At 51.6% G+C, this 25,049-nt stretch overlaps 10 protein-coding genes across 10 annotated transcripts; 5 read left to right on the top strand and 5 right to left on the bottom strand.

The window, feature by feature from the left end:
* Nucleotides 1–313: 313 nt before the first annotated feature.
* On the top strand, nucleotides 314–1,861 carry BO87DRAFT_406046 (integral membrane protein TmpA; the record flags this gene model as incomplete). Its single annotated transcript, XM_025625972.1, has 1 exon — nucleotides 314–1,861. The coding sequence occupies one exon, from the start codon at nucleotides 314–316 to the stop codon at nucleotides 1,859–1,861; it is 1,548 nt and encodes a 515-aa protein (XP_025481040.1).
* A 66-nt stretch (nucleotides 1,862–1,927) lies between these two features.
* On the bottom strand, nucleotides 1,928–3,596 carry gliI (aminotransferase gliI). Its single transcript, XM_025627707.1, has 4 exons — nucleotides 3,394–3,596; nucleotides 3,118–3,322; nucleotides 2,636–3,051; nucleotides 1,928–2,508 (listed from the first exon to the last, which is right to left on the bottom strand). Exons 1-4 carry the CDS (start codon nucleotides 3,580–3,582, stop codon nucleotides 2,062–2,064), a joined length of 1,257 nt encoding a protein of 418 aa, XP_025481039.1. The 5' UTR covers nucleotides 3,583–3,596; the 3' UTR covers nucleotides 1,928–2,061.
* A 613-nt stretch (nucleotides 3,597–4,209) lies between these two features.
* BO87DRAFT_396154 (EthD domain-containing protein) lies at nucleotides 4,210–4,728 on the top strand (the record flags this gene model as incomplete). Its single annotated transcript, XM_025625230.1, has 1 exon — nucleotides 4,210–4,728. One exon carries the CDS (start codon nucleotides 4,210–4,212, stop codon nucleotides 4,726–4,728), a length of 519 nt encoding a protein of 172 aa, XP_025481038.1.
* Nucleotides 4,729–5,038: 310 nt separating this feature from the next.
* On the top strand, nucleotides 5,039–5,854 carry BO87DRAFT_332682 (serine/threonine protein kinase). The gene is made up of 2 exons (XM_025620380.1): nucleotides 5,039–5,677; nucleotides 5,748–5,854. The coding sequence occupies exons 1-2, from the start codon at nucleotides 5,069–5,071 to the stop codon at nucleotides 5,793–5,795; spliced, it is 657 nt and encodes a 218-aa protein (XP_025481037.1). The 5' UTR covers nucleotides 5,039–5,068; the 3' UTR covers nucleotides 5,796–5,854.
* A 913-nt stretch (nucleotides 5,855–6,767) lies between these two features.
* btgE (putative cell wall glucanase (Scw11)) lies at nucleotides 6,768–9,134 on the bottom strand. Its single transcript, XM_025620359.1, has 2 exons — nucleotides 8,721–9,134; nucleotides 6,768–8,638 (listed from the first exon to the last, which is right to left on the bottom strand). Exons 1-2 carry the CDS (start codon nucleotides 8,899–8,901, stop codon nucleotides 6,927–6,929), a joined length of 1,893 nt encoding a protein of 630 aa, XP_025481036.1. The 5' UTR covers nucleotides 8,902–9,134; the 3' UTR covers nucleotides 6,768–6,926.
* Nucleotide 9,135: 1 nt separating this feature from the next.
* BO87DRAFT_33209 (uncharacterized protein) lies at nucleotides 9,136–9,599 on the top strand. Its single transcript, XM_025620358.1, has one exon. The coding sequence runs from the start codon at nucleotides 9,252–9,254 to the stop codon at nucleotides 9,564–9,566; it is 315 nt and encodes a 104-aa protein (XP_025481035.1). The 5' UTR covers nucleotides 9,136–9,251; the 3' UTR covers nucleotides 9,567–9,599.
* Nucleotides 9,600–12,424: 2,825 nt separating this feature from the next.
* BO87DRAFT_425038 (uncharacterized protein) lies at nucleotides 12,425–12,771 on the top strand (the record flags this gene model as incomplete). The annotated part of the gene is made up of 2 exons (XM_025627274.1): nucleotides 12,425–12,502; nucleotides 12,601–12,771. The coding sequence occupies 2 exons, from the start codon at nucleotides 12,425–12,427 to the stop codon at nucleotides 12,769–12,771; spliced, it is 249 nt and encodes an 82-aa protein (XP_025481034.1).
* Nucleotides 12,772–12,954: 183 nt separating this feature from the next.
* Nucleotides 12,955–14,179, bottom strand: BO87DRAFT_415207 (oxidoreductase, short chain dehydrogenase/reductase family; the record flags this gene model as incomplete). The annotated part of the gene is made up of 3 exons (XM_025626672.1): nucleotides 13,286–14,179; nucleotides 13,080–13,088; nucleotides 12,955–12,978 (listed from the first exon to the last, which is right to left on the bottom strand). The coding sequence occupies exons 1-3, from the start codon at nucleotides 14,111–14,113 to the stop codon at nucleotides 12,955–12,957; spliced, it is 861 nt and encodes a 286-aa protein (XP_025481033.1). The 5' UTR covers nucleotides 14,114–14,179.
* A 1,112-nt stretch (nucleotides 14,180–15,291) lies between these two features.
* Nucleotides 15,292–17,044, bottom strand: coaT (acetyl-CoA hydrolase ACH1; the record flags this gene model as incomplete). The annotated part of the gene is made up of 4 exons (XM_025619338.1): nucleotides 15,292–15,519; nucleotides 15,567–16,532; nucleotides 16,594–16,834; nucleotides 16,902–17,044. The coding sequence occupies 4 exons, from the start codon at nucleotides 17,042–17,044 to the stop codon at nucleotides 15,292–15,294; spliced, it is 1,578 nt and encodes a 525-aa protein (XP_025481032.1).
* A 1,272-nt stretch (nucleotides 17,045–18,316) lies between these two features.
* BO87DRAFT_332669 (transcriptional regulator SIN3) lies at nucleotides 18,317–24,231 on the bottom strand. The gene is made up of 8 exons (XM_025620379.1): nucleotides 23,789–24,231; nucleotides 23,643–23,710; nucleotides 22,897–23,552; nucleotides 22,727–22,827; nucleotides 21,978–22,677; nucleotides 20,572–21,912; nucleotides 19,279–20,517; nucleotides 18,317–19,223 (listed from the first exon to the last, which is right to left on the bottom strand). Exons 1-8 carry the CDS (start codon nucleotides 23,887–23,889, stop codon nucleotides 18,600–18,602), a joined length of 4,830 nt encoding a protein of 1,609 aa, XP_025481031.1. The 5' UTR covers nucleotides 23,890–24,231; the 3' UTR covers nucleotides 18,317–18,599.
* Nucleotides 24,232–25,049: the final 818 nt, after the last annotated feature.

The raw sequence follows: 25,049 nt of genomic DNA, 5'->3' as shown, positions 1-25,049 counted from the left end.
CTACTCTGTAATACCAGTCAGTATTAATGCGAACAAAAAAAAAAAAAAAAAAAAAAAAAAAAAAAAAAAAAACGCACGAATTTTGCGTCTCTACAACTTCGTCCTGGGACTTGTTTGGCCCCCATACCAAACACTTCCTTCCTCCTCGCTCGCACTCCAAAAACAGCAGTCTTACAAGAAGGATGTAATAGAGCACTCAAGGACATATTAGCCTCGTAGTGGAGTATATAGCTGAGCAATTCATCTCTCGTAACTAATTGATATCTATACCCTCCTCATGAGAAACGATACAAACTTGATAAAGAACGACAGCATGGACTCAGGGCATGTACCCACTCCAGTACCACCACCGCCTCTGGCGATTCAAATACCCAATCAATCAGAAAACGGGCCAACGAACATCAGCTTTCCCATTAACGTCTCTGTGCTCCCCGTGGAAAAAGAAGAGACACCCTCACGTCAGAGCATTGACACCCGTCTCTTCCTCTGGCCCAGTACCTACCGATACATCTTTTCCCTTGTCTTCCTCGGAAATGTGGCTGCTTTGATCTACTTCATTCTCAGAGATTGGTCTGCGATTCGGTTCGTGGATGCTGCGGCAGCGAACTTCTTAGTAAGCGCCTTGGCTCGTCAGGCGATCGTGGTAAATGGGATGTTTCAGATAGTGTGCTCCTTATCACTCCGCCTACCCCTACGTCTTCGTCGTGTGGCAGCCAACATTTACCATTACGGCGGCGTGCATAGCGGTTGCGGCGTGGCTGCGCTGATCTGGTATGTCGGGGCAGTTGTCATGCTGACCCGGCTGGCCATCAGGGTCTGGAGGAACTCCCATCATCATCTCTCCAATCACACTCTGATTACGTTGATCCTTGCCTATCTCGTCCTCGTTCTGCTAGCTGTTATCATCGCAGTGGCCTATCCCACGGTCCGACTCCGCTATCATAATTCCTTCGAGTTCGCCCATCGCTTCCTCACCTGGCTAGTCGTTGCGCTGTTCCTGAGTCTTCTGGTGCTCGTGGTGGGAGACTCCTCTCTCACACCTAGTACTGCTACTATTTCAGTATCCCCCGCGGCCAGCCTCGTCCGTCTCCCCGCCTTCTGGTGCGTCCTGACCACCGTCATCGCCATCATTCAGCCCTGGACACGCCTGCGACGCATCCGCGTACAGGCAGAGCGGCTCTCCACTCATGCCATCCGTCTCCACCTGTCTGGAGCTGACTCACGGTTCGGGAAAACCATCTCACTCGCTACGCACCCACTGCAGGACTGGCATAGCTTCGCCACGTTCCCGGATGAGCCACGCTGCATAGATATTGACGACGAGGAGGCGGCGGCAACCGCAAAGACAAGCGCAGCCAAGGACTACTACTACTGTTCGGTCCTGGTATCCAGGGCGGGAGACTGGACGGGAGCGCGAATCAACGAGCCCCCGACAGAATTATGGACCCGGGGTGAACAGCCGTACGGATTCACCCGAGTGATGCGACTCTTCAGGCGCGTGGTGATCGTGGCAACAGGCTCCGGGATCGGCCCCTGCCTCGCATTTCTAGCGGAAGGAGGAGAAGCGTGTCGTCGCCCTGCCATTCGTCTGGTGTGGCAGACTAGGTCGCCGCAGCGAACGTACGGATCGCGGGTGTTGGACTTAGTGCATCGGTTGGACCCGGAGGCCATGATACTCGACACTTCCAAGCAAGGTCGGCGTGTGGACCTGCTCCCGTGGGTCGTCGACCATTGCTTGGCCTATTGCGGCTTCGAGGCTGAAATGGTCTGTGTCATTAGCAATCGGAGCTTGACCCATACCCTAGTTTCTCAGCTTCGGAGCCGAGGGATTCCTGCAATGGGGCCGCTATTTGATTCATGAGGACTACGTATATACTAGATAGATAAATAGATATTCAGAGCAAAATCAAAAAATGAACATGATGGTCTGATGCGTCCTGTGCAATATTAGTATTCCCCACTTAATCAATCCTTCCCGTCACTTTAGCCCTCCCTAGTGTGCTTACTCTCCTAGTGCTTACTTTCTAGTTCCCCTCTACTACTACCAAACCAACCAGTAATCTACCTCAACTCCCCAAACACCCCTTCAATCCTTCTAATCCCCTCAGTCAACGTCTCCGGCGCCACCCCAAACGTGACTCTCATCCACCCATGCTGATAATTCCCCGGCATATGGTACGCTGACCCCGGCACGACCGCAACCCCAGCCTGACGATATTTCCCACATGCAGCTAGCTCATCCTCCCGCGTCTGAGCTCGCGGAGCCAATCGAGCCATCAGGAACACTGCCGCGGTCCCTGGAATGTATGTAATACCAATACGACGAAACGCTTCTGTCACGGTACAATATGCCACGGCGAGCCCCATGCAATTCTGCTTTAGTATGTCCGGGAGACGGGAAGATGTCAGAATGGCTATTGCTCCGATTGTGGAGAGCGCAGATACTTGGACAGCCCCGGCTAGTCCAACTGTGCGTCGTAGGGGATTGTTTCGGGTTGCTATGCATCCCTGATGGACCGGTTTCGTTAACACACACAGATTTTCTTTGAAAAAAAAAAAAAAAAAAAAAAAAAAAAAAAAAAAAAAAAAAAAAGGAATTATAAACCAAAGCAATTTGTCGGAAGAGGAATCTTACCAGACGAATCCCACTAGCCGCTAGATCCTTGCTCATACTCCAGAGAACATGCACGCGTGAAGGGTCCAGACCGACGGTTGAGGGGTCGATACTTAGGACGGATTTGAATGCAGACCAGTTCTGAAGACCGGGACTGGTGAATGTGCTGAGGGCGAATACCTCGTCGGAGATGAGGTGGAGGTTGTGGTCTCGACAGAATGCCATACATTGCTTTAGGACGTGAGGAGGGTATGGTCGGCCAAGGGGATTGTGTGGATGGGAGAGAACGACAGCTTTGATGGGACATTTAGCTTCCTTGTAGTGCTTTTCGAGTGCAGTGACTAGTGTGCTGTCGTGGAATGACTCCTCTAGTTCGGTAACTTCGACACCGATGATTTGGACTTGGGACCGAACGGCGAAGAAGGTGTCGTAGCCACCTGGTTTGTTTTGTTGGTTAGTTTCAAAGGAAAAAGAGAGGAGACAGGGGGGGGGTGGGAACATACTCCAGTACGGACATGGTACTAGGACACCATCCTCCGGATCACACAACTGGTACAGCAGGATATCAAGTCCAGCAGAAGTGCCGGGTGTGACTGCCAGATGGTCGGTCTCAATTGGGGTGTATGGTTCGAAGTAGCGGTTGAATGTCGTCGCAAGCGCATCCAGTAATGGTGGGTAACCGCAGAGGCCTTTGGGCCAGTCGAGATGCTAGTAGAAACAAACCATCGGTTAGCAATTAGCTGCAGCATTTAGAGCTACCATCTAGGTATAGACCTCACCTGCGAGCTTAACCCTTCGCCAATGCATGTTTTCAAGATAGAGAGGATCTCGCTTCTAATTACATGGTTTTCCGCTAAGGTCAAGTCGATTCCGTGCCATGTGAAGTTGGGATTTAGGAGGTAGGGCGGAAACCGTGTAAGAACATCCGTCAGGTTCTTATGTCCTCGATGGGAAAATGATGATTCCATTATGCAGTAGAAGCAGATAAAAATTGTTCGAGACCTGGTAGAGTGCAAGAGGTAGGGTTGAAGATTGTCTTCACCCGGATTGGAGGTGGGGGATATGACCCTGGTATATCTTCGAACAACAGTAAACCGTAGTGTCGTATCGACGGGACATGCACTATTCGATTGACGAGTGTGAGTTCATGGAATGCATTAGACTTTCTCGTTCAAGGCTTTGCGATACGGGAACTTGCCAATCTACTTTTTCAGCCCCCAAACTAGCATGTATGACTAGTTTGTGACGAGTTGCTAGCGCGGCTTACGCCTCTTAGTATCCCCAAGTCTCGACCATAGCAACAAAGTAAGTGTTACTTCGCTTCAAGTTAGTATCATTGACGTCGGCTAAATGTCTCAGGTGTTAATCTAGTATTTTGTTCATTCAGACCGTTTATCTCTCTCATGTAAGCGCAATGCCTTCGTTCGCCCCCACTCAGAAAATAACATGTCTCAAACCCCCCAATCCTCGACCCATAAGCTTACATTTGCTTCTCAATTAACCATATCCTTCAATTTGAGACTCTCCAAGGTTAACAGACTGCCCTCCATCTCCATCGCAATCAAAAACGAAAAGAAAACACTTTGACTGTAGAGATGGAAAGCCAGAAGGCCCTCCGACTCACGGCATTTCGCTACAAGAAAGAAGGCACCACAGAAGCCCAGCTACAGACTTACATGACGCAAGTCTTTGGACCGCGCGCCGCACCCATTCAAGTTCGTCATGGTGTTCTCAAAGTGATACAAGTCAGTCCCCGACCCCTTTTGCAGCATATCAAGTCCACTTTGGATCTATTAGCTGATCTGGGTAAACAACAGTATCACACTCCCAGCAGTAGTAAGAAGCTCATCACCGAGAAGATCCCTTGGGCGCTTGGAAGAGGCTGGACGCTAGATGATCATGATGTGATCATCTCGGTGTACGTCCCTAACGCAGAGACCATGGCGGCTATCGTCAACGACCCCGAATTCCAGGAGCTGTTGAGCGGTGACTCTGAGATTTTGCAACCGACGGCTAAAGTGACCGCTGGGTGGGATGAAGTCTTTGTGGATAATGGGCAGGTTGTGACTATGGATAGAAGTAATAGATTGGGAGAGAGCAGGGAGACTGTTTGAAGAGAATGGGAGGTTAGGTGAAACATTCAAATTGATGTTGATTATGGTCGGATATAGATGGGAAACCGGCAGCTGGGTTACAGGGTCCAGTTGATTTTCCTTCGGCTGCAAGCATCCCGAGATACCATATTCCCCTCCTCCAGCTGTCCAGGGGATCGCCGAAGAGACAACTATGCTATAGCAAACTATCAAAATTACATGTACTCAACTTACATAATCCCGCTATTATCAACCAAGACTTGTCCACTATTTGTTCTCTGACCTGCTCCGACCTTTTTCTTAGAAAGATGAACTTCCCACAGCCCAACAACACACCTAAAAAGCGCTCCCTTGAAAGGGCATGGACCCCTCCAAGATCAATATTATCAAGCAAATTACGTCCTCTGATTCTTCTGCAATATTCGAGGTAGATCTAGATGGACAAAAGTATACAATGAAGCTTTTCCACGACAACGGCGACGACCCAGGATATACCGAAAAAGGACGTGATTTGAACCGGTTTCGCTGCGAGTTAAATGCATACAAGAAGCTTCTCACATCCGGTGTTTGTGCACGCGGTTTCGTGCCAAACTTCTACGGCTACATCAATCGAATGGATCCTGCAGCATTCCAGCAGCCTGCTTTACAATCTTTCACCCAAGACAAGCTAATGCCGAGAGCAATATTTCTAGAATATTTCCCAGATGCAGAGAATTTGAACTGCGTGAACTACTCGGATGCGCTCTATCCCCAGGCCATTGAGGGGATGCATGAGATACACAGGGCGGGTGTTCACCATCAAGACATCTACCCCAAAAACCTTCTCCTTGTTCGTGGAGAAAAAAAGAACCCCGATAGGCTGGTCTGGATTGACTTTGATGTTGCAACGACCTTCACCGACTTTGGACCTGAACAGCTGGCCCGCTGTGATCACGAAATTGCGCTTGTGAAGGGATTTATGGAAGCTTTGGTATGGCTTCTCCATTTGCTGTCTACAATCGGAATGATTCGTTTAGTATGCTAACTACAAATGAATCCAGAGAGATGACCAGGCTGAGGGACTCCCGCCGAATACAAAATTCTATTAAGGGTTCCATAGGCTCTTTCCATATACTTTGACGATGTTTGGTGGCATTGACGCGTGCTTGTTTTTGTATGAACAGATATCAGTCGGGGCGGAGTTCCAAACAAGAGGCCGTTTTGTTCTATTTTTTTTTTTTTAACTCTTTATATAACCATGATCTGTCATTCGTTTTATTTCATTTTTTATGCCCCTTCGGGTTTGATGGTCTATAGTCTACTATGAGGCTCGGGAATATCTATACTCTTTATTTCCCCTCAAAGGAGTTCTTGTTATATAGTTATGTATGCTGCTCAGGATTGTGCATTGGGGATATATATTTAGGGGGAGGTAAGTGGGTAGTAGGTAGCTGGTGAGTATGAAATCATCAAGGAGTGTGTCATAAATGTGTTATAATTTGGGCCCGTGAAGGGTCATGGTAAGAAAGAAGAAGAGAAGGAGGAGGAGGATGTTATGGAAGACATTATAAAAAATATTATACTTAAAATCCTATAAATAGTATATACACACCTCGGTTCATGGTAGAGGACGAGAGAGTCAATGCTTCAGACTGTAGGTTTGTGGGATTTGGGGTTACTTTATTTACGAGGGAGGGGTACTAGGCTTTAAACAATGGGGTATTGAGAGTGGCTAGTCAAAGACTGGATTATCCTTAAGAAGACCTGGTTATTGGTCTGTTATGTTGGTGGCTGGCTTGATGTCTGATGTAGGAAGAAAGAAATGCATGGCCTATCGTTTGGGATTCTTGTCTGAGTTGTGCTAGAGCGAGAGGCTGCGGTGTTAGGCAGATTCATCTATCACTAGTATCAGGTACAGTTTAGCAGGAATATACTGTCTACAGATATTACAAGGTATCATCGTAAGCCGTTAGAATTAGCCTATACAACAAAGAAAAGCAGAGACGCAAACCCGGTCACTAGACACATAGATAAGAGTATATGAAGAAATGAAACAGACACCAAAGGTTATATCTACTATATGAAACTTTCAACTGTACGGAGAAGGGAAAGATAAGCCAAGTCCTGTCGTGATGAATGTACCAGGGACGACAGATACAGGTTTATGAACAACTCCAAGCAGATCGGAAGCAAGAGAAAAAATTGTTCAGGAAACTATAGACAAATCAAGCGGGACTCGCTTAGAACTGGTCAATGCAACCCCAGTACTGCTCAACGTCGTACTCGCCGGGGTCCTTCCACAGGTCGTTGGCGTAGGAGAAGAAGACGGACAGCTCTCCAACGGACTCGCGGATGCCCTTGATGGCGGTGGCCTGCTCGGTGGTACCGGGGACGGCAGCACCGTTGGCGTTACCCTTGCTCGGCCAGCCGGTCTCGAGGTTGATGACATCCATGTTGGTACAGATCTTCTTCAGGAGGGCGACCTCGGAGGAGGCGAAGGTACCGGCCTCAGCGGCGGTGGTCTCGGAGTTGAAGAAGGGGTGGATGTTGGCACCGAGGACGTCAACGACAGAGCACAGGGTGCTGCTGCCGTACTCCTGCCAGATGTCGACAGGCTCAGTGGTGGTGATCTGGCCAGTGTAGCCGGCAGCCTCGAAGCTGGACTTGCAGGAGGAGATGAAGGTGGCGAGCTCGCTGGCGGTGGTGTAACCGTCGGAGATGGCCTCGTTACCGACAACGATGAGGGAAACCATAGACCACTGACTCCACTCGGTGATGGCAGTGACCTGGTCCTGAGCACCCGAGGTGCCGGTGCTGGAGATGTAGACACCGAGGATCAGCTTGAGGCCGTACTTGCTGGCAGCGGAACCAACGTATTCGAGGGTGCTGCAGTCGGTGGAGTAGAGACGGATGTGGGTGAAGCCCTTGTTGGCGATGGTCTCAATGTCCGACTCGACGGTGGCCTTGGACTTGCAACCACCGGAGTTGCTGTAGGGAGTGTAGGTCATTCCCATGCTGTTGCCGCTGGCGCTGACGCCAGAGCTGGCGGCGGCGCTGGAGCTGGCCACAGTGCTGGACTGAACGGAGGAAGTGACAGCGGCAGCGGTGGTGGTGGCAGGAGCCGGGGTGGTCACCACAACAGCGCTAGTGGTAGCGGCAGCAGGGGTGCTGGTGGGCTCGTTGGCGTTGGCGAAGGGGCAAGTGTAGGTGTAGTCAGTAACGGTGGCGGTCACAGTGATAGCGCTGTGGGTGTAGGTGCCGGGGGTGACCGTGGAGACGGTGGGGTAGGTCACGACGGTGTTGGAGGGAACGTAGGTGGTGGTGGGGGCAATGGTGTAGGTACCAGCCTCGGGGCAGACGTAGGTGGTGGTCTGGATGATGCTGGTGACGGTGGAGCCAGAGGGGGAGACGGTGGCGTAGGGGCAGGTGACGGTGGTCGATGTCTCGACGATGGTGGTGACACCACCGTAGGTCTGGGTACCGCTAGCCAGGGAGGTGGTGGTGCCAGCGACAACGGAGGTGGTATCGGAGACGGTCACGGTAGCCGCGGGGATAGTGTAGACACCAGTGGAGGAGAAGGTGGTGGTCTCCGGAGTGGGGACAACAGCCTGGCTGGAGGTGGTAGCAGCAGCGACAGGGGTGGAGGAAGAGACCTGGCCGACATTGCCGCCAGCAGCACCGGTGGCAGCGACACCCTCGGGGGTGGAGGAAGTGCCAGAAGCAGCACCGGCAGCACCACCGGTGGCACCACCAGCAGCGGGGGTAGACTCGCTGGGAGAGGCGTTGCCAGCAGCACCGCCAGTAGCACCAGCACCCTCGGCAGTGGTAGCAGCCTCAGCAGGGGCAGTCGACTCGCCGGGGGTAGCGACAACGGTGACGGTGGTGTAGCTGGTGGAGTGGAGGGTGGTGACGACGTCGGAAGTCACAGTGGTAGGGACAGCAGCGGGCACGACTGTGATGGTCAGTGTATTGTCCACATCGCAAGTCGCATATCAACTGGAATGTTGGAATGCGGGGGATAAGGATTGACTCACGGGTAGGGGTTCCCCAGACGGTGATGACCTCGGTGGTGCAGCCGCAAGACTCCTCGGGCTCAGCCTGAACGGCACGACGCTGGTGGAAAGAGTCGTGACCGTGACGACGCATGTGAGCGCCGCCATCAGCCAGCGCGGTACCGGCGAGGGCAGCCGCAGTGGCAAGGAAAGCACCCTTCATCTTGACGGTAAGGGTGAAATCAATGAGGGGGGTTCGGGAACAAATTCAATCGCAATGAATGCCCGCTAAAAGAGTGAAGCGGTGGTCAAGTTTGCAGAGTGAGAAGAGAACGCGGGAGAGGGAGGGAGGGAGGGAGGGAGAAAAGGGCACGCCGGCCTCTTTTTGATATCTTTCTCTGGGAGGGAGAAAGAGACAAACGATCTGCAAAACAAACCCGAGAGGGAAAACAAAAAAGAGGGGAAGGAGAGAGGGAAAAAGAAGAAGAAGAAGAAGAAGAAGGAAAGGGAAAAGAGGCAAGTCTGGCCCAGCAGGGAAAAAGCCCCCAAGCAAACAAAAGGGGGCGGGAGTGGATGGATGGATGCCAGGCACCCACTGGCCGCTATTGGACTGGATGTCCGCACGGCTCGGATAGCCTGGTGGAGTCGAGTCTAGTATTAGTTTGCACGTCGTCCATTCTCTTCTTGGGGGTTTCAGAATATCTTTTGTTCCATTCCCTCGATGCGGTGACGGTGACCGTTAGCTGCAATCCTGACATTCAGGGTCTGGCTACTATTTTCTGGGTCGATGGGCCATCGATGAGTGGAAGAGGAGTCAAACGACGTGTCTACTGTCTACTGAGTTGTTCGACACAGAAACTGACCCCGGACATGGATGATTTGGATTAAGATTTTCCGATGGTGGAAGGAAAACTCTATTGCCAGACGGGGGGCTCCTACGTAGGCACCCCTCTATCACATCTGTCTCCTGATGACAGGGAACAATCCATCATTGAGACGTGTAGTTATTCCGTATTCCTGTATGTACAGCATAAGAAATTTAATTAGTGTACAACAATAATCAAAGCAGTCACAACCATCTAACAGAGTGGCAACCACACAACATCCAAGTGAAATGAGATTCAGCAACAGAGGCTGCTTTGTGCAGCTGCAAGGAACACTGGAAAAGTCAGGAATCCACCCCGCCTGCAGGAGGTGTTGTGGCTTTGCCCGATCAGGTACAGTGGCTGCCTCCACTGTCTGACTTTGCGGGAGATCATTGGATGAAGGCGAGCACCTTAATTTCCGGGGACCCACCGCAACCCGGATTAGCGACCAAAGGGCAACACAGCCAGAAATGAGCAAAAGTCGGGCGCAATAATGGATGGCCCAGAGACCGACCCATGGTTGGACTCAGCCTCTGCACGGTTAATAGGAGAGCGTTATTTCAGGTACGGGGTCTGAAAGGCTGGATGAAACAAGCAGATACGCAGAGAGGCAAAAGCAGTGCAGTCAGAAGGCTGAAGGCTGAAGGCTGAAGGCTGAAGCAGAAAGAGGCGAATTCATAAGAATAGAAACAGCCCCCGGGTAACTTTTCTGTCTGTCTGACAGCCACCGTTCGGCTACTATCCGGTTACTATCCGGTTACCATTCCATTGCCATTGCCATTGCCATTGCTATTGCCCCTGGAAATTACTGTCGGTTTACTGAGATCTATCCATAGTAATAATATGATCAAAATATCCAACATTACTGTACTGAGTTTATCACCCGGCGCAAGGTTCACTCCCTCCGCATCATCTCCTAGTCAATAATTGTCAATAAATCCATGGATTCACTTAGCTAACTATCTATCTTATACTCGCTGATCCATCTGGAATCACCTTGACTTTCACTCTCACCGTCCTAGCAACCCACGCCGATCAGATCAATTCATTTCATTCGAGTATTCCTAGTGAAGTGTTTCTCTGTGGAGATGTCTCTCACTGGCACTCCAGCAATGCCGAGAACCGAAACGAGGCCTGGCCTTCTTGGCTTCACCTCGACACTCACAGCAACTCTCTGTCTTAAATTTCCCACACGAGTCAGGGTCTGTCAGTGGCGGCCAAAGTCAACCCAACCCCTCGTGCTCACGCCTCAGACCCCTGACCACTCTGCCCATCACTTCGACTTACCCCATATCAGATCAGATCAGATCCAGGATCCCTCGACTACATACGTACTACATAAGTACGATACGAGCAGCCAAACTATTGACTATTGAAACAACTCTTGAAAATATGTAAAAAACACACCGAACTATTCACAAATACCATTAACCCTACAAAATAGAAATTGATCATCGTCCGCCCGGTCTCGACCGGTCAGTGCAGAGTCTCCACTGCGGACCGATTTGCCCCTGACCAGGCTTGGCTTGAGCCTATCTGAGAGAGAGAGAGAGAGAGAGAGAGAGAGAGCGAAGTCGTTGAGTGCGCTGATTTGGGAAAGCTGAGCTGAAATTTAGAGAATGTGTGTGTGTTGTCTTGGATGAATTTGGGCTAATTTTCAATAGTCGCGTTGGGGTGTGAGACATGATGGTGTAGTAGCTGTTGACCCCTGAATTTGGGGGTGAGACCCTGATGCTATTACTACGAGGGTATATAGCTGGGGCGATGACTCGTATTATTGTAGTGCTGACTGACGGGTTCTGGAAGATTCGGATATTGCCGATGCTCGCTTATGAGTAGAGGATGATGTGTTGAGTGAGTGGTTGTGTAGCTAGGAGATACCCTAAGTAGAGGACGGAGGTGTAGTGGGTGTTGAGCTGGGCTGACCGATCCGAGGAATGTGTCAGTTTGACGCCCACCCACACACATAGAATCCCACTGACATAACTGACAGGACATTTATAATTCCTCAGCAATTATGTCAATGGTATCCCCTACATGAGTCCTCCGTACCCTGTACCTCAACTCATGGTTGAGAAACCACATGGCTGAAGCCGACCGACCGGTCGCAAGTTACACAGTCCCATCCATCACACAGCTTCCTCCTCAGAATAAAACCCAACCAACCAACGCAGTACAAAAAACAGTGAACCCCAAGCCTTTATATATATCCCTAAATACTTATAACTTACCCCTCAACAACCAATCCCACCTACTTACTGACGTAGTCCCCAAAATTAACCACATCGTACCACCCACTACACTACACTGCACTGCACTGCGCCACATCTCACCACACCCATCGGAGTACATCATACAACACTAAGTATACACCGGGATCATGCCACCACCCCAACCACTACACAACCCAACCACAACCACATTTTCATCCTTCGAGGAAAGAATTCTACAAATTGAGCATATCTTATTGGCCATCCATATCTACGGTATACCATCGCTCGGATCATCCGAGTCCCATGCACTGCACACGTGATGCCTTCTACCCCGGATACAACCACCCCGAGGGGGAGGTGACAGAGGTGAGGTGATTCGGATGAAGAGATGCCTGACTTATTGTAGGGGAGTATGGTGCGATGTGATTCTGTTTCTTTGTTAGGGCGGTAGTTGGGTTCCGATTGATGCCGTATACTACTTACTGCCACTGCTGTAGGGCTTGGGATGTGGTGAGGTGTGTGTAAGTATATATAGTAGATACAGCCAGATGAAGCTTTCAATTGAATCACAACAATACTACATACTACATTGATAAAGTCTACAAGGACACAGAAGACTCACTACATTTATCAAACAAACACACCTCAACAATCTACATTATACACCATGAAATCTACATCATCCTCCGCCCGCCTCCAAAACGACTTTGGAGCTGATCTATGGGTGAAGAATCGTCCTAAGCATGTGCGTTTACCTATCTATCCCTATCCCCATCTTCATATATTCCTATATCCTATCACCCTTTTACTACACACATATACTAACAAATAATAATAATACAGCACCCCACAGCAGGCCGCGGCCTCTTCGCCGGCCTCCAAGATACCAAGAACTACAATGTGGAATCAGGCTGGGCGAAGCGCAGTAATGCGGAAAGTCAGGGGTTTCTGGGGGGTTTGTTGAGTCGGTATGCATCCATCCCACCTTTAGGTTATTTGGTTGTTGATTCGTGAGTGTGGTTGCTAATGAATTGTTGTGTTGGGGGTAGGTTTATTGGGGGGTCTTATAAGCCTCCTACTGAGTAGGGTACCTACTGAGTAGAGGGTATTGATGGATATGATGGGGTATGGGGTATGGGTTATGGTTATGATGGGTTGGTTTGTGTTTGGTGTTTGGGTTTATTAGCGTTAGATTGATTATATTTGAGTTGATGAAGTGTTCTGTTTATGATATATTCAGTATACTACTATGCATGTGCACTATTCATGTATCTGATGGAGTAGTTCAACGAACTCTTACAGTAGACTGACTAGATACATACTAATACTGCCTATTTCAATACTACTAGTTATAAACATAGAATAAAGTCAAAAAGCAGCACATATCAATTAACTACCACCGTAACATCCCACCCCTACCTACCCCCCAAACCATCATAACTATACTATACTACATCTCCATCTACATACATCACATCGCAGACTTAAGCAAAGCCCCCCCATCACTCCCCACCCATTCCCCACTCACAAACCCATCCTTCATACACCAAACATACGCCTCCGCCACATCCCCCGCATCGGCAACCCTCCCCAACACCGTCCCCCTCCTAAACATCTCTTTAACCGCCTCCCTCTCCTGCACCCCCAACTCATCAAAAATCTCCGTCTCTACCGCCCCCGGCGCCACCACATTTGCCCGTATGGGCGCCAACTCCACCGCCAACCCCCTCACCAACCCGCCCAGGGCACTCTCCGCCATCGCACCCAACGTCGTCCCCGGTACGGGCTTCGACGCCAATACCCCGGAGGTAAACGTCAACGACGAGGTATGTTCATCCACCATGTAGGACTTTGCATGCTTGCCCAGCATGAGGGGCGCCAGGACGCGGAGCGTTTCGCTTTGCGTGTAGAGTTGTGGGGTGAGGGTTGTGGTACCGGGGGAGATGGGGATGCGGGAGGGGCGGGTGCCGGAGGTGTAGATTATGTGGTTTAGGAGTACCTTTTCATTGTTTCCTTGGGGGGCTGTGGTTGTGGTAGTGGGGAATATGGAAGGCGATGTAGCGTAGTCCAGCAGTGACATGATGGTTGTCTCTAGGGTAGATTGATCACTGAGATCATATGCCTTCCCGGTAATGCGCGAGGTGAATGATGGGTCCGGATAGAGTTGTTGGAGACGGGATATGGCCGACTGGACTTTTTCTGGCCTGGAGCTGGACAGGATGATGTTGGCGCCGTGTTCGAGGGCGGCGCGGGCGACGGCGAAGCCGATGCCCGAGGTGCCTCCGATGAGGAGGACGCGGGTGTTGGTGAGTTTGTTGATGGAGATGAAGTTCATTGTTGGAGTTGGGGTGGTCATTGTGGGTGGATAGATGTGTTGTAAATGTTCTGGGTTGCTTGCTTGAGGGTACTTGGTTAGTTGGTTAGTGATCATGTAGGATAGCAAGGGTGTGCTCTGGGTGTGCTCTGCTTATATAGTAGTGATACTGTTATATAGTATGGGCACTGGAAGAGTAGTATATGTTGTGGTATAGAACCATCCATGGTTCTGGTTATGTCCGCTAAGTCCGATATGGGGTTAAGGTTAGGTTCGGGCGGAGATAAGGCTGTCGGAGATTATTGCTGCATTATTAATGTGTATGATGGTGTGCTTGCTATTCAGCTTGCTGGGGGAGGGTGTATGGTCTGACAGGGCCACGTGGATGCTGCAAGGGTATGCTGGTGCGATGGTGTGCTAGTAGTTACTTAGGGTGAAGAGTACTATCGACATATAGTTCTGTCTTCGAAGACAGCTACTACCTGATAACCAGTGCAATATGGAGGACTCACTACTTACTCTATACTAGTAATAGCCTTGAGTCAGTTTGGACATCCAGACCGTCAAGTTATTCTCGGTCCTAAGGCAGCATCCCCTCAGTACGAGGAAGGTATTGGAGGGGAGTATAGAAGAAGTCGGATATTTCATGTATGCAGTTGCAAATGTAGTGGCTGATATGTTGACCCTATATTATAGTTGCAACATCTCTTGTTTTCTGGAACAGCTGGTAGTCATTCGTAGCATGATAATATGACAAGCATACTCATAGCCTTGAGTGGGATTATATGGATGGTGAAATACGTGGACACTGCCTGGAATTGTCTTTGATCATGATATACTTAGGTGAGGCTAGTAGTCTTGATAGTGCTTTTTGCTCTGCAGTCAAGGCATATCTGATTAGCATAAATAAAGACCATCCTGTATCTCAGGAATAATATGGTATAGGGCAGTTGGCTATCTCAAATATAGTGTATGACTGGCTATGCTCTCAGTGATGTCGACAGTATTCAAATGTACCCATGTTGCAGGTAAATGGGACATCGGTATTGAATATACGGGCCACTTGCTTTGAATATCACTTATTATTCAGCTAATTCAGCTATCGAATAACTGTAAATATTTTGAAAACTGTACACTCTACTCCAAGCCAGCAGAAATAGATACCGTAGTATGGTAAAAAAACACCCCTCTGTACATAACTCATATCTCTACTCTCCTGTCTACTCCCAGCTGTCAATCTTCATCGTGCCCTTCTCCTGCAAGTTCTGGTGCATCTTGAACGCCTGGAACAGCAGGTGAGGCTCATGGCCCATACCCTTCTTCAGACACTCAAACTCAGCCCGGTCCATGTAGTCCTGCAGGATGGGCTTGTAGTCGGGGTGAGAGCACTTGTCGATGATCACCCGGGCACGCTCACGAGGAGCAAGACCACGCACGTCGGCCAGACCCTATGCTTGTTAGCGAAGAATTAAATTTGCTGGGGGGAGAATCCTACCTGCTCAGTCACAACCACGTCCAGATCGTGCTCGGTCTGGTCAACGTGGGTACACATGGGAACAATGCAGCTGACACCGGTGGGGTCGACCTTGCTGGGCCGGGTACTAGGAGTGTGCATGATACTGTACTTGGAGCTGCGCAGGAAGTCGGCCGATCCACCCAGTCCGTTAAGCATGCGAGAGCCCATGACACAGGTGCTGTTGGCGTGGGCATAGATATCAACCTCGACCGGAGTGTTCATACCGATGCAGCCCAGGCGACGGATGATCTCGGGCGAGTTGGACACCTGCTGCGGGCGCAGGAGCAGCTTACCGGCGTAGCGCTCCCAGTTGTCGTAGAAGCGCTTGAAGCCCTCAGGGGAGAAGCGGATGGAGGTGGCCGTGGCAAAGTCCAGGTTGCCACTGTCAAACAGGTCCAGGAAGGAATCTTGGAGCACCTCCGTCCACACCTTGAGGTTGGTGAAGTCGGCACCACCCTTGCTCAGACCGCCAATGACCGCGTTGGCAATGTTTCCAATGCCGGACTGGATGGGCAGCAGGTTCTCAGGCAGACGGCCGTGCTTGACCTCGTGCTTCAGGAACTCGATCAGGTTGGTGGCAATGGCCTGGGAGCCCTCATCCTCGGGGGCGTTAGGCTGAGTCTGATCGGGGTAGTCAGACTCCACAATGGCCACGACCTTCTCAGGGTCGACCGGGATGTGAGGAGTACCGATACGGTCCTCAGGCTGCATGATCAGGTAGGGCTTGCGCATGGGCGGCTTATCCGACATGACGATATCATGCAGACCCTCGAACGACGGGCTAGCCGTGTTGACTTCAATGATGATCTTATCGGCCATCTGGATCAGTTCCGGAGAGGCACCGACGGAAGCACCGGGGATGATGCCACCGTCCTCCGTAATAGCGGATGCCTCAATAACCGCGACATCCAAGCGGTTCTTGGGCTTGTTCATTGTGTACCAACCCTACCAACACCATTAGTCGCTATCCACAGAAGCATCCCAGCAGCATCCGATGAAAACTTACATAAACCAAATCCGACGGAAACATGCTCAGATGCTTGTCGAAAAAGTTGATCTGACCATTGTTGATACCCTTGGCAATCTCCTTGCCGACCTGGTGAGGACTCCGACGGTCGATCATGTTCAATGAAGCCCAGCGGTTTTCTGTTTCCGCGCCGGAAGAGGCGCCGACGAACAGGGTGTACTTTAGCTTTCCCTCCAACTTGTTCTTCTCAACGTGGTCGGCCAGCGCCGTGGGAACTTTCCTGAAAACCGGGAACAATCTGGATTAGCCTCTGTGGCTGCCACGCGGGGACAACGGGCGCAACCTACTTGGGATAACCCACTCCCGTGAATCCGGACCAGCCGATATACGATCCATTGGGGAAGAGGTCGATGAGATCTTCAGCCTTGGCCAACCGGTTGAGATAGGAAGGCCGGCGAACACGGCTTCTTAAGAGGGCAGAAGCAGACATTGTGAGGGAGGGAGGGAGATGATGAGGAGGAGGGAAGGACTAGTTGTCGTCCAGGAGAGATAGAGAGGGAGAGAGAGAGGGAGAGGTGAAGAGATGAGGAGTGGAGAGGAGAGAAAGAGAAATGAAAGGAAGGTTAAGAGAGAGAGAAAAAAAGAACTGGGGAAAGAAGAGCAAGACGAAAGCAGACGAGGGTGACGGTGAGGTAGAAATACGGTACGGAACCCCCGCCACGTTCCACTACCCCGGTCTAGACGAAGGCAAGGAGCAGCGCGTCTTCGGGGATAAGGAGCGACTACTATATGGATCCCGGCATGGACTATGGGGGATCGCTGGGGATAGCCGGATGCTGAGTGGCTGTCGATCGACCAGTGCTGCAGGAAGGGCATGCAGGAGGGTGTATATTACTCCGATGCTCAAGGTCGGAGCAGTCTAGACAGCCTGCATCCAGCTGGATGTATTTAAGGTCTTGCCAGCTGCTGGACCACCTCCCTCTGGGGCAGGGAGGGTCAATGGTGCTGGAACTGAGTCGCAGACTCTTGTACAGTGCAATGAATGGGTCTGACAGTGTCTTGTCTCAGTGAAAGGTGGGTTTCTACTGATTCTTTTCCCTCTTGGTGTCTGCATCTTCAAGGGTTCCCTTTCCATTCATGCTGACGTCACGCCGGCAAACTCTCGGCCAAACATAGTTCTGCCTCGTCCAGCGTTGCCTCTCCCACGTCACCTTGAACTCAACCGTGTCTTGTTCTCCCTGGGGAAATGATGATTCTATTGACATGGGCGGATGATCCAATATCAACTATGTCTATCTCACTCAATTCCAATGCGATGAATGTGCTTCAATTGAAAGAAAAAGCAGACAACACCGAGCTTCGTCCAGGAAAGCGCCGACGGACTAGTCTCGGCCCGTATCGGTTATCTGCTGTTCGGCCACACGGAAGCTAAGCTGATCTGATCGGTGCTCCTCTGTTGCTGCTGTTTCTGCTGTTTCCGCTGTCTCTCTGCTCGTCTGTTTCCAGCAAGCTTCCGCCCATTACTAACTCCTAAGTCAATACTCTACTAGTCTAGACTCATTCCACTCCACTTCAATCCAAATCGATTCATTCAATATCGGTTGATCAACAACTCCCATAGTCCTAGTTACACATACACAGTGAAGAAGAAATTGAAATCGCAGCAAAAAAAAAAAAAAAAAAAAAAATGAGGAATAAAGAAAAAAGAAAACATCCCAAAAGTTGACCCCGTCCCAGAATCACAATCCCCCCGACCCCACGCCAGACAATTCTCCCCCTGCCGGTCGCAAGGCGCGCTCCAGTCCACCCCCAGACCGGTCGCTTCTCCTCGCTATCCCACCAGGCGGATTCGTTTTTCCAACAAGCAGAAATATTCCCATTCGTGCAACCGTAGAGACACTATGTACCGTTTATGTAGAGAGGAGGTCCCCTGTATTCGTCATACACATGCTGCAGTGTGGAGGCGCGCCGGCCCAGGCTATCCCCCGCAGAAGCTGACTTGGCCACACGCTGCAGGCATGCGCTGTTCTATGCGAAAGCACCGTTCATTGCTCTTTCGACTCCACCCCAGACTGCTCGACATCAGCCATCTCCGTATCTTCCTTGTCGTTCTTCAACTCGGTTTCGGTGCCTTCCGCCGGAGCAGCAGCAGCAGCAGCCGCCTCCCCGTCAGAGCCCTTGATCCAGGACCGGAATCGCTGGTTCGATTCATCCACTTGATCCTTGCTGAGGCCATGCGCCCAGTGCGGGTTATTGACAAACTTCTCCGTAAACCGGTCCCGGCGTCGCTCCTTCACCGCCGCCTCCTCCTTGGCTACCTCCTCCGCCGCTTCCTCCGCCGGCGCCGTCGGCCGCCACCACCAGTCGTAGCTGCCGGGCTCGTACAGAATGTGATAACTGTTGGCACAGATGCGGATGATCAATCCGTCCTGGTGCACCAGCGGGCGGTAGTAGCGGTTGTACTCTTCCTCCTGTTCCAGCTTGGCCGGCAGGTTGCGCTTCAGGAAAGGCATGCGCATCTGAGAGAACGGCACCCCCTCGGTCGGATCCCGCATCGTGTACGCAGAGACGTAGTAGGACCAGCGCGCCTCTTGGCTCAGCTCCTCATTCTCCAACGTCGCATCCTCGGGCGTCAACAGCTGCAGCGTCGTCTTCTTGGTGGTAGGGTTCTAAGGCAACTCGTGTTAGATAGCAGTCTAAATAGCCCAAGATAGAAGCACTTACGTAGGTAATGCGATAGATGTCACCGTCCTTGACCAACCGTTCCACTTGCTTGCGGTACTGAATCTCCTGGTTGTGCGTGGTCTCCTCCTTGTCCCGCTCCTTAAAGAAGAGGTTCATAATATCCGAGCTGCGGTCTTTCGAGTCCCCGTTGAAGATCGCCCCGGCAAACTTGGATATCCCTGCAAACATCTTCTCCAGGTTGTACAATTGATATCCGCTCCGCAGGTAATAGCGACGAAGCGTCTCTTCCAGGTGAGAAGGCTCCATATCCCCTTTGATGACCTCTTCGCACATGCGCACGATCTGCTGGTACAGGTTCGCCTTGGGGTCACAGTCGTAGAAGAACTCCGTAGGGTACTTGTCAATAAGGTTGAGCTCCTGCGCCGGTTTGCTCACGAGGGCACGACGGACATCGTCATGAGCATCCTTTTCATGCAGCTTGATGCGCAGCAGCCGCGAGTAAAGGACCTCGAATGTGCGGAAGAAGCAGTAGATATTGAGGTTGGCGTACAAGTGGTGGGCCTTCTTCTCATACGTCTCGTTCAGGTTGTACTCCCGCTGTTGGTTGAAGTTACCCTGCCCGGGGTGCTCCATCCACTTCAGCTCGGCCACATCAAATGGCTCTGTCGGATCGGGAATCGGAGTCGACGGGACCAGAACAGCATCTGGCGTGCCATCGCGGCTGGCTGGCGTACTGCCCTCCTTGTCACCACGACGTACCTTCTCGCTACGACGCTCAAGAACGTCGCGGAGAAGGTCGATCTTCTTGCCATTGATGCCCTTCCGACTGCGCGGCGTTGAAGACTCCTCGGCGGCCAGACTCTCATCGTCACCTTCATCTATCGGGGACGCGCCACTCGAGAGTTCATTCATGTACACGTGGAAAGTGTCACGGTCCATGCCGAAGAACACGGGAACAAAGTCCTTGATGAAGGTCATCACCTTCTGTGGGTCGGCGCCAAACCCAGCAGAATTACGGTCGATGAAAGTAAGTAGCAGATGCGTGGCATCAATGATGACAGCCGGATCATCAAAGGTGAACTCGAACTGATGCTTGACGGTCTGATACCCACTCTTGCGCAGATTCCGGCTCTCCTCAAACTTGTTCTGGATTTCAGTATGGATATGCTTCGCCACGAACAGCTTCTTGTCAACTTGTTTGCTGGCAATCGCCTGGTGATCCAAACTACGCCAGTATGCCTTCTGCATCTGCTCGCGCCATATTTTATCCCATTCACGCTATTGCCAAGGTCAGTATCCACCAAATAAGAAATGATTTGCCTTATGTCTTACCTGACTCGCTTTCCACTCTTCACACTTCTGCTTAAGACGGAAAAGAACAATGGGCAGAACATGGGTCGGTCGCTCGAACATCTCCTTGATGATCTTCTCCCCGCGTTGTCTGTCGTAGATCTTCTTGATCACCCGCTGGTAGATGGCCTCGCTCTGTCCGCCAAGGCCAGGCGGAAGCTTGAACGCGGCGCACTCGGCTTCCGACATAACGAGGAATTGCTGAACAATCGGCTCGATAAGCTGGATCGTCCGCGTGCACGCCTCGATATGGTGGTCATAGTCATGCCTGTCCTCTTCAATGCGATGCAGGGCATCTTCAAACTGGTTCTTACGGTGGGCAACGAATCCAGAATCTTCCGACGCCCACGTGGGGTGAGAAGCCCATTCATCATTGAGCACACTGTAGCACAGCTGATCACGGCCACTGCAAGGCTTCTGGCGCTCACGCTTCGGTAACAGACGATAGCTGGGCCCGAGGGACCGGCAATGAGACAGATTAACAAGTCCAGAGTCTTGTTTCGCTTTGACATCAATGATCTTGTCTTCTGGCTCGTCGACATGCATGAAGCGCTTGAACCAAGCCATCAGTTCCGGGTTGGAGCCAATGTAACTAGCCGCCCTCTTCACAAGCACATGCCTATCGATGAGGTCGGTGGAATACAGGTTGCAGAGCTTCAGGAACTCGCTAAATGTCTGCTTGTTGCCGATGTACTTCTTGACGCGGTCAAAGAAAGCAAATTCTTCCTGAGTAGGGGTTAAGGAGAAAGTCGGCTGAATCGGTTCTGGCAAAGCGGGTACGAGGGTGGGAGAAACAGCAGGAACTTCGGCCTGGGAAGGCTTCGTATGATGAACTTTAGCCCTCTTGTTGGCATTACCAGCTTGGAGAGCTGGGTTCCTAGCCTGCATATCTCCCATGCGCGCCGCATCCGCAGCCGAAGGACCAGACATTGAAGAACCCATGGAAGATGGGGCGCCTGGCCCATTCCGACGTTTCTTACCATCCTTCGCAGAGTCCTTGACATTGAACTGGCCCAATGGGGGCATCTTGACGTCGCGGTTCGGAGTCTGAGAAGGAAGAGCATTGGCGTTGGGATAGCTCGGCTCGCCGCGAACATTGCTCATGGGAGCTGCTTCCTCGGCCTGACGAGCTGCGGCCTGCTGCTTTGCATGCGCTGCAGATTCAGGAAGAAATTGCTTGAAGTCTTCCAACAAATCGGGAGCCGTGTTGAAGAGCTGGGTAACTTGGGCATACACATCCCCGATTGGCTTGGATTCGCGCTGATAGGTCTGTAGTATTTCAAGGAACTGCTTGTAGATCTCAGGGGCACTTGCAAAGCGGTTCTATCAAGAAGTTTAATGTCAGCTGACCTAGCAACTAGATAACGGATAGCTTGTTTAGTACTCACCTTTATCTTGTTGACATAACTAATGGCATGGTTGAACTCCACCGGTCCACGCTTGGTCAAATCCTGTGAGCCTTGCAGCATGCCGGTGCCGACGCCCGCCAAATTGTTCATAGGCTGGGTCAGACTAGGAGCCTGTTGAGACGCTGCGGACACCTGCAACAAGGATGGACGCGTGAGACCCGCAGAAGCAGCAGAGGCAGCACCTTGAAGCTGGGAAACTCCTCGCTGATCCTGCTGATGAGCCATAGCGGCAGCTCCAGCTGCTGCTTGTTGCTCTTGCTGGGTTGGGTATTCAAAGTGATGCTCTTGAGCTTGACCCTGACCACCTTGCTGTCCAAACATGCCAGGACCCATCATGCGGGACCCAGGAGAGTATGATCCTGGAAGATTGCCCTGCTGCTGCTGAGGCTGGGGCTGTTGCCACCCAGGTCGAGACTGGTCATAGTATTCAGCGCGTCCGTGAGGGCCCATGCCACCGGATGGACCAAGCTCGCCAGAAGAATCCAGTGAGTGTCTAGCACGGGGCATACTCAAGGTATTGGTACCCGAGGGCGTGGTCACCCGAATCGCGTCTGGATTGTCCTCTGTGCCACACTCGATCCGATATCCAGGAGGCAAGAACGTGTTGAACCCTTGGATGAGAGCGGGGTGTCCGTTGAAAAGAGTAGAAACGCGCTGGATGACTCCGGGCGTATCGATCCTGCTGTCAAGTTAGTCAGGCACGATTCCCGCGGCGGTATAACGCTCACGCTTGGCTCTTGAAGTCTTTCATGATATCTAAGAATCGGTTGTACACATCAGGTTGGTCGACAAAGCGAACCTTCACCTGATCTAGATAACTAAGTGCATCCTGTGACGGAATCGTAAGCCACGGCTTCGTGATGTGGAGCACTGATCCACGCGGCGTGCTGTAACTCACGTTCAGGATTGGCTGCTGGCCCTGGGCAAGTGCCGCCACATTGCCTGGAATCTGAGGGCCAGAGCCATTGAATCCCATCATGGGTTGGCCGGGCGGTCCACCTGGATGTTGCATGTATGACCTGGGTGTACCCTCACCATGCTGCATCTGTGGGCCGTAGATGCCACCAGGCCCTCCCGGCGTAGGCATCGAACCTTGCGGGCCATTTGACGGGTTGGACCCAAGATTTGACAGCAGACCATTGGGGCCGTGAATGGAGTTTGGCACTTTCGAGGCCACCGGCTGATGGATAGGGATAGACCCTGTGTGGCTCTGGACCGGGTGGTGCTGCTGTTCACGTTGTCGCTCCAGCTGTTGTCTCTCAATCTGTTCGCGTTCGCGCTGCTCGCGCTCTCTGTGGGCCATCTCCTCCTGGCGCTGTCTCTCAATCAGCTCGCGTTCTCTAGAGTCTCGCTCGCGTTCCCGGTTGATGGACTGGGGCGAGGGATGTTGCATGGCTTGCCCGATACCCGGGAGCGAGTGACCAGCATTATGACCAGGAGCCGCAGGGTGTTGGCCGTAAGCGGGAGGCTGATGTGGACCAGCATGGCCCTGGCTCAGCTCCGCCAGGCCGGGAAGAGAGTGTCCGCCAGGTTGATTCGCAGGGTGGTAAGGACCTAACAGCAGCGCAGGGGTCAGCCAAACGTCCGAAAACGCTTTGTAAACCATATCGCGAGACAAATCAGGAGGGAGGTGAAAATCCTAACCAGCTGGAGGGGGGAGAACCGGTCCCGTGGGCTGCGAAGACGGGCCTTGCTGAGGCGGTGGGTTTTGGCTAGATCGCGAAAGAGACACCAGTCAGTCATCGCTGTTGACAAAGACGCAAAAGTCGCTAGAGACAGCAGTGACATACCTGAAGGAGCCCAGAGGACGAGGTCCTTGGTTCATCTGATCCATCCCCGGGTGCGCTGGCGGGCCACCGGGGTGCCAGTTATCATTGCCAGAAGAGTTCATGGTCAGTGGCACATGAATAGAATGTTGACAGTACTGATACCTGCTCAGAGCACTAGGCAACTGCAGGGCAAAGGTGAAAGAAGGGAGTGAGCCTGCGGATGAGGGTCTCGCACGGTGGTTCCTCTACACACGGCTTGGGGTATCTCTTCCTCGAGCTGGATTTCACAGCGACATCACTGTGCTAGAGATTCTGCCAATAGCAGACGGGAAAGAAGACGCAGGAAGCCACGAAAAGACGATCAGCAGGAGCGATGAATAGGATCTGGGATAGAGGGAAGAATAAGAAAGCGAAACAAGAGGTGAAGAGCCAGCGAGCAGCAGATCCAGTAGGTGATGATGGTTTGCGCGCAACCGATCACGGATGGTCTCCCGACAGAAGGCGGAGAGGCCTTTGATGGCACTAACCCCTTTCCAGTCAATAGTGCCGCCCCTCGGGTCCATGATTTTCCGGTCGCGACAGTCACTGCAAGCTGATTGGCCCGACAGTGATGCATCCCCGTGGGTGTGGCCCCGACGTCATTGACTGACGGTCTCTGTCTCTCTAAACTCTCTGTAACACAAAATTGGAGACGGTCCGAGTTGAACCTTAGTAGCTGCTGAGTGGCAGTGAGCTGTAGGTTTTTACTCCGCATCAGGTAAGTTCGACTGCAAATAGGTCCGATATAAAGCATAATCTTTATGCAAGACATGTCTGTGTAACAAGTTGTGTGGAAAATTTTGATTGTCTCCAGATTTTCGCCTACGCAGTACTTGGCATCACTCACCCACTATACTATATGTACCATCAACATGAATTAAAGTAATACTGCTGCTGCTGCTGCTGCTGCTAAGAACGAACTCTCAAACTTCCCATAGATTCAGTATCTACTCAGGGGCACTAAGGTAGTAGTATCACCATCGAGTCCGGGCCATTTGGAGTCTTGCTCCATTGGCACCGGATGTGGATTCATCACGCCATAAGCAGTCAAATCGCCCGACGCCTCCCCAATAGGTAACAGAGACCATGGCCTCGTCACAACAGCATATTAGTTCAACAGGCGTCGGGCAGCCAAATGGACTAAGATATCCTCTGCAGGCTCCACGTTGTCTTTCTCTATATCAGGTTCCCACTAAACGCCTCCCCAAAAGACCACAGAACATCACAATGTTCCTCGAAACAG

The sequence above is a fragment of the Aspergillus neoniger genome (assembly GCF_003184625.1).
Source record: "Aspergillus neoniger CBS 115656 unplaced genomic scaffold BO87scaffold_12, whole genome shotgun sequence".
NCBI classification, from domain to species: Eukaryota; Fungi; Ascomycota; class Eurotiomycetes; order Eurotiales; family Aspergillaceae; genus Aspergillus; species Aspergillus neoniger.
The sequence above is the reverse complement of the archived record's forward strand: the minus strand, read 5'-3'. Positions and strand labels throughout refer to the sequence as shown.

Bases quoted from the DNA above. Each gene is read 5' to 3' on its own strand.
- btgE (XM_025620359.1), bottom strand. From the start codon at position 8,901: ATGAAGGGTGCTTTCCTTGCCACTGCGGCTGCCCTCGCCGGTACCGCG. The intron at 8,639-8,720 runs GTGAGTCAATCC...TGACCATCACAG, and splicing joins CGTCTGGGGAACCCCTACCC to TCGTGCCCGCTGCTGTCCCT.
- BO87DRAFT_332682 (XM_025620380.1), top strand. From the start codon at position 5,069: ATGGACCCCTCCAAGATCAATATTATCAAGCAAATTACGTCCTCTGAT. The intron at 5,678-5,747 runs GTATGGCTTCTC...AAATGAATCCAG, and splicing joins AGGGATTTATGGAAGCTTTG to AGAGATGACCAGGCTGAGGG.
- BO87DRAFT_332669 (XM_025620379.1), bottom strand. From the start codon at position 23,889: ATGAACTCTTCTGGCAATGATAACTGGCACCCCGGTGGCCCGCCAGCG. The intron at 22,678-22,726 runs GTGAGCGTTATA...ACTTGACAGCAG, and splicing joins AAAGACTTCAAGAGCCAAGC to GATCGATACGCCCGGAGTCA. The intron at 21,913-21,977 runs GTGAGTACTAAA...ACTTCTTGATAG, and splicing joins GTTATGTCAACAAGATAAAG to AACCGCTTTGCAAGTGCCCC.
- gliI (XM_025627707.1), bottom strand. From the start codon at position 3,582: ATGGAATCATCATTTTCCCATCGAGGACATAAGAACCTGACGGATGTT. The intron at 3,052-3,117 runs GTATGTTCCCAC...AAAACAAACCAG, and splicing joins AGTACCATGTCCGTACTGGA to GTGGCTACGACACCTTCTTC. The intron at 2,509-2,635 runs GTAAGATTCCTC...CCGGTCCATCAG, and splicing joins CGGCTAGTGGGATTCGTCTG to GGATGCATAGCAACCCGAAA.
- BO87DRAFT_33209 (XM_025620358.1), top strand. From the start codon at position 9,252: ATGGATGGATGCCAGGCACCCACTGGCCGCTATTGGACTGGATGTCCG.